Genomic DNA, 19,259 nt, shown 5'->3' with positions numbered 1-19,259 from the left:
TTGATATGTTACATAGGTGGTAGCTTACTTGTAGGGCTAGATTGTAGCCATCCAGCTTTTGGGGGAGATGTCAGGCTTTTGGGAGTCGTTCATTTCATCAGTCTGCAATAACTCTGCTTTTTACTTCCAGCTTATAACCCTTGCAAAAGGCATCTGACAAATATGTGAAATTCAGAGATAATACCAATAAGCACCTTAGGGAGGAGAAAGAGATAAAAAGGCCAGGAAAAAATACACTTCTAAATACTACTGTGGATACTCATCTGCAAGCTCTTTAAGACAACTATGTGGAGGATAAAAGACTGTGCTAAACATATAGGATTAGCACTACAGAAGAATTGTTTAGAGTGAGGAGCGAATGTCACAATATGTGATCAGTGGTGACACTACAGCATAAGAGACCCCACTAGGCTTTCCTTCCTCCTTAGGAAAACAGTGCACAAAGCAAACCTGGTCGTATCACTCACCTGAGCTTTCCCTAGTATCTCATATTTCCTCTGTTTCCAATTTCACCTTCATAACCAATGTTTTAATCTCCCCCAACACATGGAAACAGAAACTAGGATCAAGGGAGGAATGCTGCCAAAGATTAGAGGTTTGGGGATTTACAGCTGTTATTGAAATTGTTGGGAAACTGTTAGGAAAACTATACCAGGAGCCAATTGCTTTAGTCAGAAGTCTTTGTTATTGTAGAGAAGCTTTAATATATATGTTTTTGCTTTCTAAATCAGAAAGTGGAAGTCTAGTATTTTATGGGTCAATCAGAAGTAAAAATAAAAACAAAAGCAATTCTACTCCTATTCACCCAATCTGGAAATATGTTCAACTAAGGTCTGGAAAGCACTAACTTGGTAACAGATGTAGTGAATTATAAACATGAACTTGTCACAGATCATTGTAAAAAAGTAGGCAAGCATCCTATTTTAAAATATAATTTTTGTGTTCATTATTGTTAAGCCACTTTTCCTCTTATAGCTATTCAATACAAAACATGATTGAAAAGTGGTCCCAGTTCAACAGCCCGTAGGAAGGAGGGAAAAAAAAAAAGAGCACAGGGGGAGGTTTTCAAAAAATACAGAGCACTGTTCCAAAAAGAAAACCAGATTTTAAAATATATACCAGTTCAGCAGTCAAGTGGCCTGTTTTGAATTTCAGTGACTCTGTAGCATTGAGGTTGCTGTGTCACTGCATACAGAAAAGGCTGACGAGGAATGGTGCGGTCTTCCTCCATTCCTCACCACCGCGCAGCAGATAAAGTCTCAAGTCAAAAGCCAGCTGAGAGCTCTACCAAAACTATTAAAATGCACTGGAAAAGCTGGAAGGAAGAAACTTAAATGCGGCCAGGTTAGATGTTTCAAAGGGATGAGTGGCTGATCCTGTTTTATGTTATGCCAGACAGTGCTAATAGTTTAAACTCTAGCTCTGTCAAGTAAGAAATAGATATATTATTGTCTGTGAATTATTAAAATTGACTTCACCTACTCACCTTTAGCCTTTTCTGGCTGAAAGAAAAAAAAAAGAAAAAAATCTTGCAAGGGAGGCATGCACTCTTAATCTATTACCACTGTCTTCTTGAATCCTATTAATATCTTTCATATTGTCTGCCTTGGTGAGTTCAGACACTACATGTAACAAATGAGCAAAAAATCCAGCTGATCCTAGGCACAAGGCTCTTTAATATTTAAGGCTCTCCTGCCTTGCAGATAATTACTGTCTTCCCTTTTACCCATCCACCTGGGACAGCAGACAATTTGGGGGGCATCCAGGATGGGTATAAAGGTTTGTTTCCTGGTTCATGACAACTACAAAAATGTTTATACCATACAAATAATTTTCCTGGGTTTTATTAAAAAAAAAAAAAAGTTTAGATCTACAAGACTCAATTTCCTCTGCAACTCAAACATACAAGCTCCCCTTAAAACACTAGGGAAGTATTAAAGATGTTGAAAATCATTTAGCAATATAAAATGCTTGAAATTTTGATAAGGCCAAAATCACTGCTGAAGTTTTTTAGAGTTGGGTGGATCCAGATAATAGTGGTATATACAGATGAGACACAGAAGCTGATTAAACACTAACCACGATCATCATAGGGGGGCAACATTAACTGTGGTCTCAATTCTTCATGTGTCCATCATGAAGTTGGTAGTTTACAAATGATAACTCTAAAGGCAATACAAGGGAAAGAAAAAGGTTTATTTATTAACAAACAAAACAAAACAAAACAATTTTAATCTCCACTTCCTTTCAAACATTTGCCTACTGGAAGAGAAATTGTAAGTGGGGAAAGAATAGAAACATGAATCTCAACAAAGCCAAATTAGCATGCCTTTTATGGATTTTTGGTGAGAGTACATAAAAATGTTGTATCTCTAAGATTCATCTAGAAGGACACCTGACTACTCCAAAACAAAGAAATGAGCAAATAAACAAACAAAAAAGTGAAAACGAAAGGTTTCTTTTCCTCAGAAGTATAAATTTAAGACTTTCTACATTTTCCAGAGGAATAAACTTCAAATAACCAAAAAAAAAAATGAAAGAATGTTATTGTAATATTTGAAACACTTGAAAAACAACAACAACAACAAAAGCAAACTTTTGGAGTAACACTTTCTCAGAACTGGCCGCTGCTTCATGCATTTCCCCTCAGCTGTGTCCATATGGTCCTTTGGTCCTTTCACACAGGCACTCTGGGGTCCCGCACACAAGGACAACTGCATTCACTCCGATGACATCTTCTCCAGTGAGAAAGTAACACTGACATGTACTTTGCAGGAGATGGCACAGAAATTTCAGACTTGGTAGCTTCATGCTTCAAACATGAAAAACATGAAGTGCTGTTGCATACCTAGGCTATGCGCCAGCCAGATGCCACTCACTGGAAGGCTTAAATACTGAAAAGACTCATTTCTGAGGCACGCAACGACCCAAACCATACCAAAAGTCTCTCATGACATTTCACATATAACACAAATGTAACTGTCATTTTCCTGTGTACCCCCTGCCACAAAAACTGAGCATGAAGAGCTCAGGCCACCTCTTACGAAGGCCGGAGTAATCAGACACAGAAGTCGAGCCCTTGGTTCCAGATTTGCTGAAGGCTCGTATTCTCCATATTCAGAAGTCATTTTTCTTTTCATATAACCTATTTCACTTATGGTTCTGGGCTGCCATTTTAAAACCCCTGCAAGAATTGAGCTAGCACAGCATATATAAAAAATATGGCTCTAACACAGTGGAAGACAATCAAAGTGTAGGCATTTTTATTAACATACCGCTTTAAACTCTGGTCTGAAACCATAATCCAGCTCCTTCAAACCTCTAATCTCATACAGGGAAGTGGGGAAAGGCTGAGACAGTGTGGACTGTTGGCAGGAGGGGACACCCAGCAGTTGTCATGAAGGCATCTCTGATACTGACTGAGCCTGAGCTTCTGTCACGGCTTTTGCTGTTCCGGACTGATTCCTGCTCCTCATCCCTTCCCTTAGGAAGCTTTCTCACCACAGCTGCTGCAGCACAGGGAGTGCTTGCAGGGGACAGGCAGCGATAAGAAACAAGAGATGGTCCAAAGGAGGTTGAGATAACAGGCAGAGATAGCAAGTTGGGGGAGGAAGCCAAATGGCACGCCAAGGGAAGGGGGAGGGCAGGGGATAAGAGGTGAGATAAGGAGAGACTTTCCATGCATGAATAAACATGAATGAGAGGAGAGGTGTAGGTAAGACCCCTGCTACCGCCAGGACAGCAAAGAATCATGAACAGGAAGCATCGCTGCAGGAGCAGCCAGTTAAAAATAAAAGCGGTATGAATTTGGTCTAATCCCTCCTTGCCTGCACAGGCATGCTAGGAGAATCTGGGCTAAAGAAGCTGTCTCGAGCTATTTTAGCATCTCCTCTCCCAAGTACCACATTACGTACAACAGGGCAGGCGGACAGGAATCATCAGTTGGCACCTCCTGAGTTCCCACGCGCGTTTGGGCTGACCATCTCAGTTCTCATCAGAACTCAATTGCTTTGCTTCAGACATGAAGAGCCAGCAGCGCACGTAAGCACGCTCTTAGCTCCGAGTATGGAAACTGTCCATATTAAATATTCATGCCCTTGAAGTGAAGCACTTGCTTGGTTGCTTGGGTGAATCAGGGCCTAATTACGGAGCTAAATAGTTGTCTTTTCTCATTCACGTCTCTCTCGGTCCTAATCCTCCCTTCACCTAGGTGTCATTAAAAAATTTATTTTCAGGTGTTGAGCCTGGATCTGTCACATCCAAGATGGCCACTAATTGCTAGGCATCAGCATCATATGGAAAAATGAGCAACGAAGAAAAAATAACAAGCCTGGATGCCCTGTCTAGATGACAGCTTTATCTGTAAACTCACTTTTCAATTTTCAATAGGCTAACAATCTCTTTACCTACCCAGAGTGGAAAATTCCTTTGCCCAAAGCCAGTCACTGAGCTCTTCAGCTAGCCCAAACGTTTCCAAATAAAAACTATGGGTCTTGTAAGTAAACATATGATGCAACAGTCAGGATACAAAGCCAGCCCGACTCACATCCAAGGAGGTAAGGAAACCCTTTTCCTTTGGCAAGTCTTGTCAGATAGTTGTGGTATTAGGGGATCTGAGAGCAGACTTAGAGAGACAGGCTGATGTTCTCAGGAAGATCAATGAAGACGTGAAGGTCACAGATGACACATGGATGGTTTCAAAACCTCAGGAATGACAGCAGGGAAAGAGGTGGTGAAAGAGGAGGAGGAACAGAGCCAGCTGCAGAAGCTGCCAGAGTTTTGTTGGAGGCGCAGCAGAGAAGAAGCACAGTGATGTCAAGAGAAGTGAGAGAGTATCTGTAAAGCACAGCACATGAGGGCTACAAACCGTGGTGTCCAGAGGGATTGCATTACTGCAGGCGGCTGTCAAATACTGATGTAATGAGCTAGTTATGAAGCAAAAAGTCAGAAATGTGTGTGGGAGTGTTGGAGGGGTACATATTAGGTAGCTTCTCCCACAAAAAAAGGAGGCAAACTAGGACTCCTACTAATTTTTATGTGTTAAGAAGATTAAACAAGACAGTTAGCAAGACTGGGCATGAGCCTGCTGAAGATACTCAGCTTTGATGACATATTGAGAGGAAAACCTGAAAGAACTAAAACAAAGTCAGGTTGAGAACAGGCACTAAAATGCTACATATGAAGGTACACTTGTGTTCAGTAGAGCTGTTGGTGTGTGCACAAAACACAATGTCATTAAGTCCTCTGCTGCTGTCTCTAGGTCTCACTTGTGTAGTATAGTCTTTCTGTTCTGTGACAAATTTATTTCAGGAACAAAGAGGCAGTGATGCTATTTTTTTACCTGTTTCACATGCTCATTGAGAAACAAATCTGTTACATACTTAGGGCCTAACAGAAGAGGCTATACAGTGACAAACTGCTATTAATCATTATTTTATTTGTCTGAATTTGACATGTATGTTCTCAGCAATACCTCCAAAATACCTGATCTGTAAAGCCTGTAACTAAAGCAACAAAAACAACAAAAAATCTACTGCAGATTTTATTAGCAGGATAGACGAATAAAAGGAAGAGGGTGGCAAAGGAATGCAGAGATAATGTTGAGTCCAAAGTAAGGAATGATATAAATATTTTGGCTGACACAGCAGCAAAGTCAGCGGGGAGGAGAATTAAGGACAATAGAGGTAATAATTTACCAAGGCAGTCGTTTTCAGATGTTGACATACATTTTCAGAACAAGAGAAAAACAGCAGCAGCAACAAAAGGTAAAAGAAGTCTGTACGAATTATGACAACTTAGAACCTATTTACTGGCTACGAGAGAGAAAAATAGACAGGAAAATTATCTGAAGGTTATTCTTCCTTGAATGCTGCCATTTCATTTTCATGACTATTAATACAGGCCACATACTGACACTGATGAGCAACAAGATCCTTGAAGAAGGGAAGCACGTGTTTCCTTGTACAGACATCTGAGCAGTTTACAGTCACAGACTGCTCTGAAATTAAGAGTAGGAAATGAAGCTTGTATGAAAAATAAAGTTCTTGGCATTTAGGGGTTTGTGATCACAGTTTTGCTGCCTAAATGCTCTTTAGGGCAGCAACACTCTTTAGGAGTTCACAAACGGTTTTGACTTTAAGAAAGCTGACTTTGAGAGAATGTGATATACCCCAAGGAATTTTTACTGGAATCCTATGAAACATGGAAAACATAAAGCTGAATTTTTAAAAACATTTCAAGGGAATGAAATTTAAAGCTGTCCTGCTTAATTCTAAAAAGGAAAAAGGGCGACTGAGGCCAAATGCAGTCAAACAGAGATGTAAAGTATACTGTATGCAAGATGCAGAATATTTGGAAAAAATATATGTATCTATAGACATTTAAATACAACAAATACTTATCTGACAAATAAACAACTCAGTAAGGAGGCTAATAAGGCTAATAAGAAACCTATGAAAAGTTAGAGCAGTTTGGAAGAAATAATTCCAAGCAGACATAGTATCCTTGGTCACTGGGCTGCCATGAACTACTCTGCTAACCATTAAATGGGGTTTCATTTATATCCTTGCTAGAAAGTACTAGGATAAAAATGCCTAGTTGCTTAAGGCATATAACAAAAGGAAGAGGTTAGCATACCTTTCTTCTCTCTCTCTCTTTTTTTTTCTTTGAAGAATAATAAGAGGTTAGACAACTGCTTAAATTATAGCATGACTTTTTCTCACTGTGACAGTGGTTCTGGGGCTTTCCTAAAGGAAGAAAATTTGCACGGCTGTATGCACATCCTCTTAGAGACATCTGTGCCAGCCCATAATATATACGATGCACTAAGGCAACCTATAGTTCCTCCTCCAAGCAAGCTGTAGAATACCCACAGAAGCAGGTGGGAGAGAGACGGAGGTATTCCTTGTAGCATACACAAGGGTGAGACTTGGAATTAAACTTCCTTGTTGCAGAAAAGGGCAGTAAAATGAAGTAAGTAACTATGGGACTGTGAGCTGAATATCTGCCATGCAAAAATACTATAAGCAGTTTTACTCAAACATCTCAAAAGGCATAATTTGCTTAGAAGTAATGGCTGTGTTATCCTTGGAGGGAAATTTCTGCTTGATCATCTCATTTGATTTCTTCAGATATCATTGTCATGCTGTTCATTTTGGAATCATTCTTTTTTTTAATATATGTAAAAGAGATGGAGGAGATGACAGGAAATTAATTATCTTGCTGAAAGATAAGAAAATTTAAGACAGTTCAAAACTTTCTAACAAACAATCAGCTTCAGGGTATATGAGAACTGATTCTTCCAACATCCTGTGCTGCAGGGTGGTTTGTTTCCAGCTGAATGAGATGGCTCATTCAATTTAGTTTTTAAATTGTAATTTAATTTTAAAATTAATCTTAATAATATTTTTGTGAAAGCCAAAGGCTTGTTTATATCCAAGTATGGATTACATTACCTGCCTACAATTTGAACATTCTAATTATAGCAAAAATACAAAAAGTTAGTGAGAGCATATTCTTCACACAGATATACATTTTACAGGCGACCAAGCTGTAGTAAGAGTTATCCTTACATGCCTAGAGCAAATAGCAGCAAATAGAAGAAAATTATGCCCTTACTCTTGCCATGTGCTAAAAAAGATTGCAAAATGTTTGAAAGCCACTTTCATACTTTATCAAGTTTGGAATAAAGAGCAATTGTGTGATGATGTTCCTGTGAAAGTCACTCATTTTAAGAAAGCAAGAGGAACCATTTTTCTCTAATCCTCGCAGCCATCATGTTACAGTCTCCACATACAGTTAAAAAGGGGGTCAGAAAGGACTGTGACAGCAGCACGACATGAGCCAAAAGGAACAATATCAGTAAGGCTGCAGTTAGCAAGACTTGGGGAGGGAAGGAGAGAGACAGGCATTAGAAGCATTAGCAGGAATAATTCCCAAGGCCAGTAAATATCACAGGGCCTCAAAAGAGTCAAAAGCAGAGTGAAAAGATTTAGAGTCAAGGCATTCAAAGGGTCTACTTAGTTTGACCAGAAGACAGTCTCACATTTCAAGGTTTCTTCTTCAGTACAGCTAAGCTTTTCAATGGGAGGCCTTGACCCTAGGGATCACTAACTGAAGGAAACAAATGTGTTTTCAAATGAATGTATTGGCACTGTCTGAACTGATTGCATACAAGATTAAATGATATTTATTTTCTCTCTCCAGAATATCATGTTAAATTTTAGAGAGACAGGCAGACAGAAATGTTTCCAAATAAGACATGAGAATCTGAGCATTGGATTTGCTATGCCAGCTAGGATTCAACAGCAGAATTCCTGTTAACTGATGTGGCTAAAACTCCTTCAAAAATGTTGACCTGAGGCTCTTTTGCTTCAGCGATCTTGCTGAGGGTAGAGAGAGGGGACATGTGAAATGGTTCCATTTCAGTTCCACCATTACATTTGCTGTTTTTGGGCTACGGATTAGATATTGTTCCAGTATTTTCCAGGTGCACAGATATGATTCCCTGATTGAAAAAGGTGTAAGTGTGTTTTCCTTTGATAAGAAAAGGAAATAAGTTCATAATTTAAAAAATACATTAATAATTAAAAGAGAAGTCATTCTGAGATGCCCTAGGAAGGGACTTAAGTTCTTGTGGGTGGATGCTAAGTTGACTGGAAACCCTAGGATCAGGCCAGCCCAATTTTCTTTCCATGTAGATGTAACAGACTCAAGATCTATCAAATTCTTACCAGTTTTGAGAAGTATTGCATACATGCGAATTTAGGTCGGATTTTCTCTGTTTGCATCAAATATGGAAAAAGTTAAAACTTGACTGAATGTTTTTACTGCTTCCCATTGGAGAAAAATTTCCAAAGAAATCTTAATTCAGAAGTTGCATGGCTGACGGCATTATGTCAGAAATGCAGTTAGTATAAAAATATAAATAACTGTCCAAAAACCAGTGTCAGTCAACTTGCTGTCAGTCGAGAGAAACTCAGAAGACATATTGAGGATCTGATAGTTGGTGATCCTGTCCTTTATGCCATACACGAATATTCTTGCCTACACCACATGGACACACATGTTTCTGAATATGAGGGCATGACAAATGTGCAGAGTCAACTTAGAAAGTTAAATAAAATCAAGGCAGGTGAAACCAGTTTGAAATGAACCTCGGCAAAGATAGATCAGTCTTTGCTCTTTCGTAGGCTGAGAAAATTGCCACTTCTTATGTATCCTCCAACAAGTTAATGACAACATCTAATAGGTCCTGCCATGCCCCTGGTGATATAGGAGTATGCTAACAGTTCATCTGCATTTTCCCTCAAAACCCATTTTGTGCTTCTGCCCCAACTTACTAGAGCAGCTTCCCAGCCTTCTTGGGTTCCACAGTAATGGATCAGGGAGCTTGTTAAAGGCAAGAAAAGATGAGGTCAGTATAAGAGCGAAATTAACCTATGTGTCTGCACTGTCTCAAAACGTGCAAGCATATAATGAGCTGAATCTAAAATGCAGAACTTGTGTTCCAAAAAGGTGACCAGTAAGGGCAGAGGGAAGACCACAGACAAAACTACTTCAGCAAAAAATGGTGAGCACAATGATGTACTGTGCGTGAATTTTGAAGAGTAAATAGGTACTTGTGAGCAAGAAGTATGACAAAGCAGGAAAATGGGTCTCATAAAGCACAGACTTGTTGGGTCAAGTGTCCTTTTCCTGTTTGGCAAGTCCTTTTGTCTCTGTGTTCTCCTTATCATCCTGACACCTTACCACAGCACAGAATGACAGACAGCCCTTAATGACTTCCTAGCGTTTGATTCTGATACTCAGGCCCAGCCCTCTTAAATAATTGCATAACATGAAAGTCTCTATCCCCTTCCGAATGTCCACTTGAGATCCGATGTTCATTTATGCACACGCAGCTCCCCGCTTCCACCCTGCAATCTGTGTTGGGACAAATGTGCTTCTGTCACACCTTGCTTGTAGCAGGAAGCTGAAGGCCGCGCTTCTGAACAGCCTGACTGACAGCCGATGCTGCGTCAGCACCCGCTGGGGCTGGTATCAGCCCGGCCAGGAGACCAGAACATCCTCTCCTGGGCACACCCGCTCCCAGCGAGCACAACCGGGACTATTGTTGGCTGTGCCAAAAAGCTGCGCTCTGTCCTGTGCCTGCTCCATGTGCTGCCACCATCCCACCCAGGCTATGTGCAGGATTTTCTTCTTGTCTCCTAACCAGCTCAGTCAATTTGAAGTTTAGTGGCCTGTTGGGCTGGTTAGTGCTGGCTGAATCCCCTGGCCAGGCTTCACTGGTAGGCCAGAATCACAGAATGGCTGAGGTTGGAAGGGACCCCCCCTGCTCAAGCAGGGTCACCTAGAGCCTCACGTGGGCATAAGCATTTACTAAGTGGCGCCCTGCAAAACACCCAAACAGCACACAGGCACACTCCTGTACTTTAAAAACGGGAATTTTGTGATCCCAAAAATTGCAAAGACCCGAGCTGACCAGGCGATGTTCCCTGTGTGGAGTTGGATCCCTTGCACGAAGACACAGAGGGAGGTGGTTTAAAAAGCAAGCATACTGCACACCTTCCCTCCTTTGCTCACAGTCAGAGGAGAAACGATCACACCTCGATTTGATACCAAAAGCAACAATACGCTGACTTGAATTTTATTTTGTTTTCTAGGGGGGTGATGTTTCACACCCCTTTTCCATCCAAACACAGTGATCGAAGCCTCTGCTTGGCCGGGTCAATCTCGGAGTCACCTCTGTGGCGGGGTAAATCTGCTTCTCCTGATACGTTGCTGTGTGTTTGGTTGTTTTAGGGTAGCTATTTGTGAAGCAGCCAATGAGCAGCCTAATTTAGAGCTCTAAAAGCTGGCAACAGCAGTGTCATTAAGCCATTTTCAGAGACTGCTGGCCAAATGCAGCAATTTATTGGCTGAGTGATTGGATTATTCATTTGCAAAGCTAAGGGAGGGCATTTTCTTACCACTTCAGTTGGCCTGTAGTACTTGTGATTGACTGTCACATGAATCTTGCCGGTCTCCTTGCACCGTCCTACTTCATTCTCATTCTTCCCTTCCCACCTGTAAAGAAGATAAACATTTAATCAGCCCATAATTACTTTAGTGCTCTGATCTTACCAGCATTTGGCCTGCTTTCATTTACTTGAGGCTGGTGTCAATTCTCCCTGCAGGACAGTATAAACTCATTAGCTATAGGAACAAAGGCAGAGTTTAGACTTGAATGGAGCAACAATGGCTTTTGAAGTCTCTTTGTTTTGGTTTTTGATTCAGTGGAAGGCCTAGAACATAGGAGTTCCAAATTAAACACATAATGCTAGGGTAAAATAAAGCCTCCTGATTTCAAAATATTTTATGTATCTTCAAATAAATATGAAAATGAGGTTTTTCATTTGTGGATTGGTTCAAAGTTGTTTAAAATTGTTCCTAAAAATATTTTTAATTCTTGCATTTTGGACAGTGCTTTCAGGAACTCTTTAATCTGTTAATTTTATAGAAGTGAAGCTCTGTTTGAATAGTATTAAGCTGCATAATCTAATTTGTGCTTAACTAGAAAAACAAAACAAAACAAAAACAGTTCTTGAGTTTTCAGCCCTAGCTCAACACAGCACTTCACATACATGTACTGTAAATTATACATACTGCCTGTGAACTTAAAGTCAACTATTTTGCCTGAAGTGCTTAGTTTCGTTTGTGTTGAACTGTCTGCAATTTGCTATAATTTGTGTGATCTGATTGTACCATGAACTGTATTGTTAGCAACTGTCCTGATGTAAAATTTTGAGTCGCATATACCACCAGACAGAAGTGGCTTGGCAGGGCGTGATCTCTGTCTTTAAAATGGCCAGATTTCAGTCTGGAAGCTTGAAGACAATAACCCCTCTCAGAACAAATGTTTCATCTGATTCTAAAAATCTAATTGATTAAATATACAAAACCCAGAGTTATGATTGAAACTCTACCCTGCTCTTACTTTTTGCCTCTAAATTTGTCAAGGAGCTGCGAAATAGCTTGGCACAAAAGTGTGGTGATGAAATTCTTTGCTTATTTAGGTTTAACTAAAATCTATGTAATTTAAATCAGCACTGTGATTTAGTTTAGGTAGCTTCAGTCATCAGTAATAAAAGAAAGTGCCCTTTGCCTCCCACTTACTAGTCATACTGACATATTTTCAGTGTTGCCTGTTCTTGGATTTTTGTCATGTAATTGATTTTTTTTCTTCCTCCCTCATCCCCCCTGAAGCTCCTAGAAGAATTTAATTCTGTGACAACCTCAGACTTCATTTTTGAGTTTCTAGCCCTGAGGGCTATGGAGGAAAATCTGAAAATGTGACCTCTGTGTCCCCCTGAAGGTTAAAACACCGAGAGGCAGTCGGAAATACCAAATACACATTATTACTAGTTTTTAAATGCCATGATTTTTTTAAGCAAAACTCATGACTTTTGGTGAGTAGCAAACTTTGTATGATGCCTGATAAATGCATACTTTACAATGAAATAATTTCCAACAGCTAACAGTCACACTGAAGTCATCTGTAAATAAGGAATGCCATGATGCTAAGGATGATTAATATATTACCTTGTCTATCTTTCTTTTCTGCAGTTGTCTGTTTGAAGCCTGCACTGTAAAATTTTCACTCAGAAGCCAAAACTAACATTAGTCCCTCCCTTTAAGGGCAGAGGGTAAAAATGTGCAGGACTCAAATGAGCTTAATAGAAAACTAACCGTCACCAGTAAAACAACAGGAAGCGCTTAGATCAGGAGACGTCAGCTGTTGCTGGAGGTCACTGAGCAGAGAACCCCATTTAACATCCAACAGTCTCCCGAAAGCTCCACGGAGCCAGTAAAGACTCCCTTAATGTGGCTATCAAAGTTATATAACAATAGAAATAACTTAAGAAGCAAACTCCACCCTTTTCGTACAGCCCAGGAATGTGAAAAGTTCACAAGAAAAAAAAAAAGTGCTTCTCATTGTGAACAAAGTGGGAGACACACTTGATAGCAGCACTTGAAATTACTTCTGGCACCTCTGCATTCACAGCTGGGGAGACCATACTGCTGATAAAAGAGACTAGGGGTGCCAGCCAGGCACCAGGAACAAGACATCTATTTATCTAACCAACTTCCCTTGTCTTTTAACCACAATGAGAAAAAGAAAGAAAAAAAAAATTAAAAAAAAAACCCAACCCCAACTTATTTATAGGTAAATTCTGGTCAGAACTGTTAATTGGAAAATACCAAATAACCCTGAAGCATTAGTTAGCATGGCGAAGAGACACGGGGAATCCTGACACTGCTGCAGTTTCAGACAGCTCCAACCATGAGGCCTACTTAACTTTCTGCTCCTTAGAAAACAACCTAACATAACTTGGACGGGCAAAAATCAACAAACAACAAACCTAACAACCAGCTACCATGAACCCCTGCTCTAAAACGTTTGGCTAGGTTCAAGCAGGATGAGGAATGAATTCCCCCCCAGCACATGGAGCTAGTGTCACAGCCCGGAGTTTCCAAGCATGTGACACGTGTGGCAGTGATGGGTTTTCTCTCAAAACTCATGGTATCAGCCACGCTGCGGAAGGCTTCTCAAAGATACACAGGATAGTGCTGTCTACTACTGAGAAACTGGGTTTGATGCCCCCTGCATCCCCGTTGCCCCACAGAATACCCTGGTGTTGGAGATAGGAGCCCTGCTACACCCAGGGCAATAAACACTGCTAAATGTGACAGATACTGTGACTGTCAGCAACCTCAGACGCTTCCATAAAACTAACAAGCTGATCATGTTCTAAAAACATGTGCTGTAATTTACTTGTTTAGAATACTCTTCCCCTCACAAACTTTTATAGTCTGTGTTTTCAGAGACATGGGTTGCATTTAATTTGTTAAGTTCATTTAATGTATGCAAGAACCCTGCAAATCAGGCATAGTGAGCTCTCCTTGACTCCCAGGCTTCCAATTCTCTTGCATTCCCTATAGCCATTCTCTAAGATGGTAAGCTGCAAGCTACAAAAATAGGTGCAGAGGACTTTCTGATGGTGAAGAGCTGGGGCAATCCGTGGGGTGTGAGATGAGCAGAAAATAGCATAAGGGAGCCAGGTCAACACATGGGTGGGGGGAACAAATGGTCCAAATGGCTTTAACTGAGTAGCAAACAAGGCAAAGTGCACGTATTTTTGAAGTCACAAATCATCGAAACCCACAAGCTTTTGTGCCTTTCACAAAAGCACAGAGAAGCTGAAGGAGTATATTCATTTTGTCCCATCACTTCCTCTTTACCTGGAGGCAGAACCGATGCCATTTATAAAATATTCAAAAGTCATCAGTAGCTAAAGCCTTCAACCTCTTTATGGGAAATAAAACCATTACATGCACTTTTTAAATATACACCAGTGGAAAAACCTTTTCATGTTTGAAAACCAACAATAAGTTATTAAAAAACAAATTTTTAGAAAAATTTTGCTCGTCTTTGACAGCTCACTGAAGACACCATTTTTGTGGACTTGATTGCCACTGCACACACAGGTAGTCAAAGCACTGATGCTTTATGGACAGCAAAGCCAACACTACCTAAGAGATCACGGATGTCCACTGCAAACTCTCCCTCTGCCTCCCAAAATGTGTATTCGACAGTGGAAATAAAAATAAAATAAGCATCACTGCTTGGGTAAGTTTACCCAAAGAAGCTTCTCCACTGAGATAGGGTTTTACACAACCATTAGTCTTTAAAATGTCTTTAATTTATGTATGAGGTTCTGTCCCCTTTTTGCTGATCTGCACACCTGTGATTTTCCTGTGCTGTTAAGGTGCGCACACAGTCCCTGGACAGGCAACCATTTCTTGTGGGCAGCAGCCAGCTGTGAAACCACAGGCTGCTGATGAAGACTTTAGACCCTCTTCACCCTCCCCATGCCACCATCACCAATGTCTCAGCTGCTTTGTGTTTGCAGCAATTCTTCTCATCTCCCCGCTGTTTCTGTATCTCAACCTTCCATTGTAAAATAGAAAGAAAATACAAATCAAAATAAAAGAAAATCCTTCTCTTTCAGTTCAACCTTCCATACCGCTGCAGAGGCAACTGCTCCAGTCCTGCCAGCAATTGCTCTCATTATATCTTATAGTTTGTCTGCAAACTTATTTTTAGGTGTGCGTGTTAGTTATGGTAAAATTTGCACTGAAAAGCCAAATGACTACAGTAAAATACTCATTTTTTTCCCTGAATTAATTCTGAACCTGGAAGCAATGGATATTTCTGTAAAAAATGTGTATGTATTTTTATATTAATAAAAAAAATACAATAAATCTTTCCACTCTTGGAACAGTTTTTTTCTTTTTCTTTTTTTCCTTTTTTTTCTCCTCTGTTTACAGACAGCTGTCGTTTTAGCAGTCTGTAAAGGCCTCACAGTGCTGTAGTGGTTTCAGGCTATCTTTGCAATCCTGTTCTAATTTAATAAGATTAATGACACAAAATTAGTCAAGACAAGCATTTGCCTGTTTCGTTTACCCTGCTGTAGTTCAAATTATAGGCGGGAAGTGTTTCCCCCAGATATTGCTTAATTAGTAGTAAGTAGAAGAGTAGAAGGGAAAGTAAAAAAAAAAAAAAGAAAAGAAAACTGTATTCCTTACAGGGGGAAAATATTTGTAGCTCAGAGGCTTTCCTGTTAGTACAAAGGACTGAATTTGAATGATTCAGAGAATTATATAAATTTAGTTTCAAATTTCTCCCTTGTAAGAAAAAAAATATAACATAGATAAACTTCTCCATGTACCTTACAGTCAATTTCAGAGAGAGAATACATCAGGCATATTGCAGCTGTACATGCCATTATTTACAAAAGCATATTAATAAAGTTTGTCTATCATATTTTGGCCAGAAAATATACTCTCAACATGTGGTAATGACTGGCTATAACAGAGTAGTATGCTAATTTTTTGGGAAGAGGTTTGGGGCTAAGCTGTACAGTCAATGGGATATGTTAGGAAGACAAAAAATATTAAAAAATATACTTTACGTTTGTTGTGAGGCAATAAGGATCGCTTTTTTTTTTTTTTGCCTAGGCTCACTATCCATCAAGGTGTGACAGCTGAGACTTTGTCCCTTTGCACTTTTCCCTGCCAAAACTCAGCCCAGCACACTTGTGTACTTAGGGGTGCTACAAGCCCGTGCAATTGCCTCTGCATCCCCTTCTGGCATCAACTCCACCCTGCCACTGATTTTGAAAGGGAAGGGAAGGAAAGCTGTGCTGGCACTTAGAGCACAGGAAATTTCCCAGATAGGTTTTTGGGACTGTGCAATTTAATGATATCTGCTAAAAAAAAAAAAAAAAAGAAATGAAAAAGAAAACAGAAAAGCACCTAAGCTCTCAGGGAGCTTCCTTACAGGATCCCATTCAGCGATCCATTCTGGTGCAGTGGTTCTTCATTGCTACTTAAATTTCCAAGCAGTAGATCATTGGAAATCACCAGGGGGGTCCTGCAACACTGAAGGGGAAGATTTTGCTGCCAGGGTACTCCCTGAAGGAGGTATATTCAGTTTGCAGGAGATGGGAGTAGAAAGTCCTGGCGAGGTTCAAAGAACGCGAGCAGCCATCCAGGCAAGAAGAGAGTTGGGCTAAGGAGTGAGTGCATGTGTGTGCTCTGGAAAAACACAGGCCAAGCTGACACCTAGAAAAATTATGGAGACTCTTAAGACAATTTTCCTGATCCTCAAAACAAGTTCTAAATCTAATAGTGGCTTGAAAGATGAGTGATGGCTCCAGGATGAGCAGAGCATCAGTTTTTATGCTGACCCCAGCAGGGAGCAGAGGAAAAGAACTTGACTCAATTATTTCTAAAATGATTGGGACTGCATTCCTCTAAAAATATTTGAGGAAAATTGTCAACAGCACCTAAAATGTTACCTCAGTACCATATGTACAGGTAATTTACATATCACTCATAACTAACTCAAGGATGTAGTTAATATAGCACATAAAGTGAAGAAAGATTTCAAAGGAACCAAGGAGATTAGAAAGCCAAATTCTGTTTCTAAAAGTGATTTAGACACTGTTAGACACGCTCCTAAAAATCCTTGGCAAAGGATGGGACATAGACTATTACACCATTTTTGAAAATGACTTTGATTGATTAATTTAAAAAAAAATAAATATGCCTTTGTGCACATAAAATAACAGCCCTATATCAGCAGTTGAAATAATTGTGTTAAATTTTCACCAAGAGTAAAACTTGCAACTAAGTGTCTTAATTTAAACCTGGAATGCAATGATCATCAACCTGAATGATTATATCCATTATATCCATATGATTCTGTAATACATGAGTAAAAAAAATCAAACAAATGGGACAGAAAATCCTGTGTATTAGGACCAATCAAATTTAAAATAAGTCTCTACTATCTTCTATATAACAGAAGCCATTCATAAAAGTACTTTCGCTTGCTTCTGAATAATCCTTGTTCTTCCCTTATGGTTTTTTAGAGTTTTACATTCTAGAAAATACATGATTATTTATCATTCCTGGGAAATTGAGACTTCTTAACAACAAAGCAAGGATAAATTTTGAACTAGTGGATAAATTTACTGACATCCAATAAAATCGAATCATGAGAACATTTGCAAATCCTAACATTTGGATAGCTACTGACTTATACATTTCAACTTCTAATTTTAGGTAACCAAGTTAAAAAAAATGTTGCTCACCAAGCAGTCATTTTTCCTTTTGCAAAGTATCACTGGGCAGGACAAAAAAAAATCTCGATATCAGATGTCTTATTTGTACAGAACGAGCACATCTACAACATATAATTCTGTTTCACCATCCTTGTAACAACTTCAGTACATATCAATGTTTATTAGGGAGAAGTAGCTTATAAAGAGAAGAAGCAAAAGTACAGAAAAAGACGAAAAAATAAAGAATGCAATTAATAGAGTTCCCGCTACCCCCTGGCCCTTTAGTCTATCAAACCTCTGCTGTTAAGGCATATTGAGCAATGTGTGATCAAACAGGAACATCACAGTGTCAAGAGATGCTAAAAATATGGAGAAAAACATATCCCAGAACTGAGCTCCTGGTCTAGAAATTCTCTTTATACAGTCTCCCTCTATCAGATTTTTTTTTTCCTGAAAGTTGATGCCAAAAATTGGAACCAGACTAAAAACTCATTGAGGAGAAAATATTATTACCTCCCCAGCCACCCACTGGCTGTTCAAATAATATTGTATATATCTGTGCACTTCTGCATATTTATTGAATTTGTCAAGTTTTTGTTCCCAAGTAAAACTTATTGGCCCTGTCAAAAGTTCACCAGCTGCACAAGTGACTTTGATGGCCTGAGGAACAGCCCTGGCGCTAGCGTCATGGAAGAGCCTGTGGCTTTCCTCTCCCTTTTCCAGCTGAGATTGGTATGTTGATGCATGGGGCCCAGAGAAGATACAGAAGGAGGGAAATTGAAAAAATAATAAACAATAAAAATATAAATTACGGAAAGCGCTCACCAAGCCATCCTGATTTTATTATATGGCCTTGAGAAGGAATTTTGTATTTTCAATCAAACTATGTGGAATATGCATTGTAAACATTCTGCACCCACTGCTCAACATTTTTACGGCTTGGTAGGACAAGAGCTGATAGGAATGCAGGGTGAGCTGCTACATAATCCTTGTGGTGTGGCTGATGGACTGACATGTGGAACAGAGCAGGGTTGGCAGGTGTCATCTCTTTCGCTAGCAAAGGATAGGAGTGTAACTAAGGAGATATCCTGGATTTGGGGAGCAGCTAAATGGAGATTAGGGCATGGAGATTTTTGCAGAAGACTGATGAACAGAGCTTAAAACTAATATATTTGGAAGAGCATCTGTCTCCCAGGACAGGGAGTGAATGGGAGAACAGAGAATGAAGAGGTGGAACCAAAAATCAAGATCTACCCTCCTGCCTTTTTTTTTTTTTTTTAAATAGTGGACTTACCCTCTGCCATAGTGACTCATGCCCAGAAGGCCTCATGTTACCAAATTAGAAAGCGAGTAGAGAAAAGTAAGAATGTAGAGAAAAAATGCTTTGTAACACAGCAGTGGCCGCAGGTTATTAGTGTTCGACCTGTGGCTACTATCTCATGTTCATACTCACACAATGGTTTTGCCAATGTGCTTAAATGACTTCTCCACAAATTCACGGACGCTATGGACCTCCCCGGTGGCTATGACAAAGTCTTCTGGCTCATCTGTTTGCAACATCAGCCACATAGCCTGTGGAAAGACAAA

General features: G+C 39.8%; 1 protein-coding gene across 2 annotated transcripts in view; it reads right to left on the bottom strand.

The window, feature by feature from the left end:
• Positions 1-19,259, bottom strand: part of GMDS (GDP-mannose 4,6-dehydratase) — a 403,890-nt gene that overhangs the window by 62,393 nt on the left and 322,238 nt on the right. Inside the window, exons 8-10 of one of the 2 annotated variants that reach the window (XM_088535646.1) lie at positions 19,126-19,244; positions 10,971-11,067; positions 10,859-10,891 (exon numbers count right to left, since the gene is read on the bottom strand). In XM_088535646.1, the coding sequence (XP_088391772.1) occupies positions 10,874-10,891; positions 10,971-11,067; positions 19,126-19,244 (234 nt within the window). In that variant the 3' untranslated portion in view covers positions 10,859-10,873. Of the gene's footprint in view, positions 1-10,858; positions 10,892-10,970; positions 11,068-19,125; positions 19,245-19,259 lie in introns of those variants that run through there. The other variant, XM_088535645.1, reaches the window with a different exon arrangement.

The sequence above is a fragment of the Tinamus guttatus genome, unplaced genomic scaffold, assembly GCF_059628265.1.
Source record: "Tinamus guttatus ecotype Peru unplaced genomic scaffold, ASM5962826v1 Tinamus_guttatus_pri_ptg000639l, whole genome shotgun sequence".
In the NCBI taxonomy this organism is placed as follows: Eukaryota; Metazoa; Chordata; class Aves; order Tinamiformes; family Tinamidae; genus Tinamus; species Tinamus guttatus.
The sequence above is the reverse complement of the archived record's forward strand: the minus strand, read 5'-3'. Positions and strand labels throughout refer to the sequence as shown.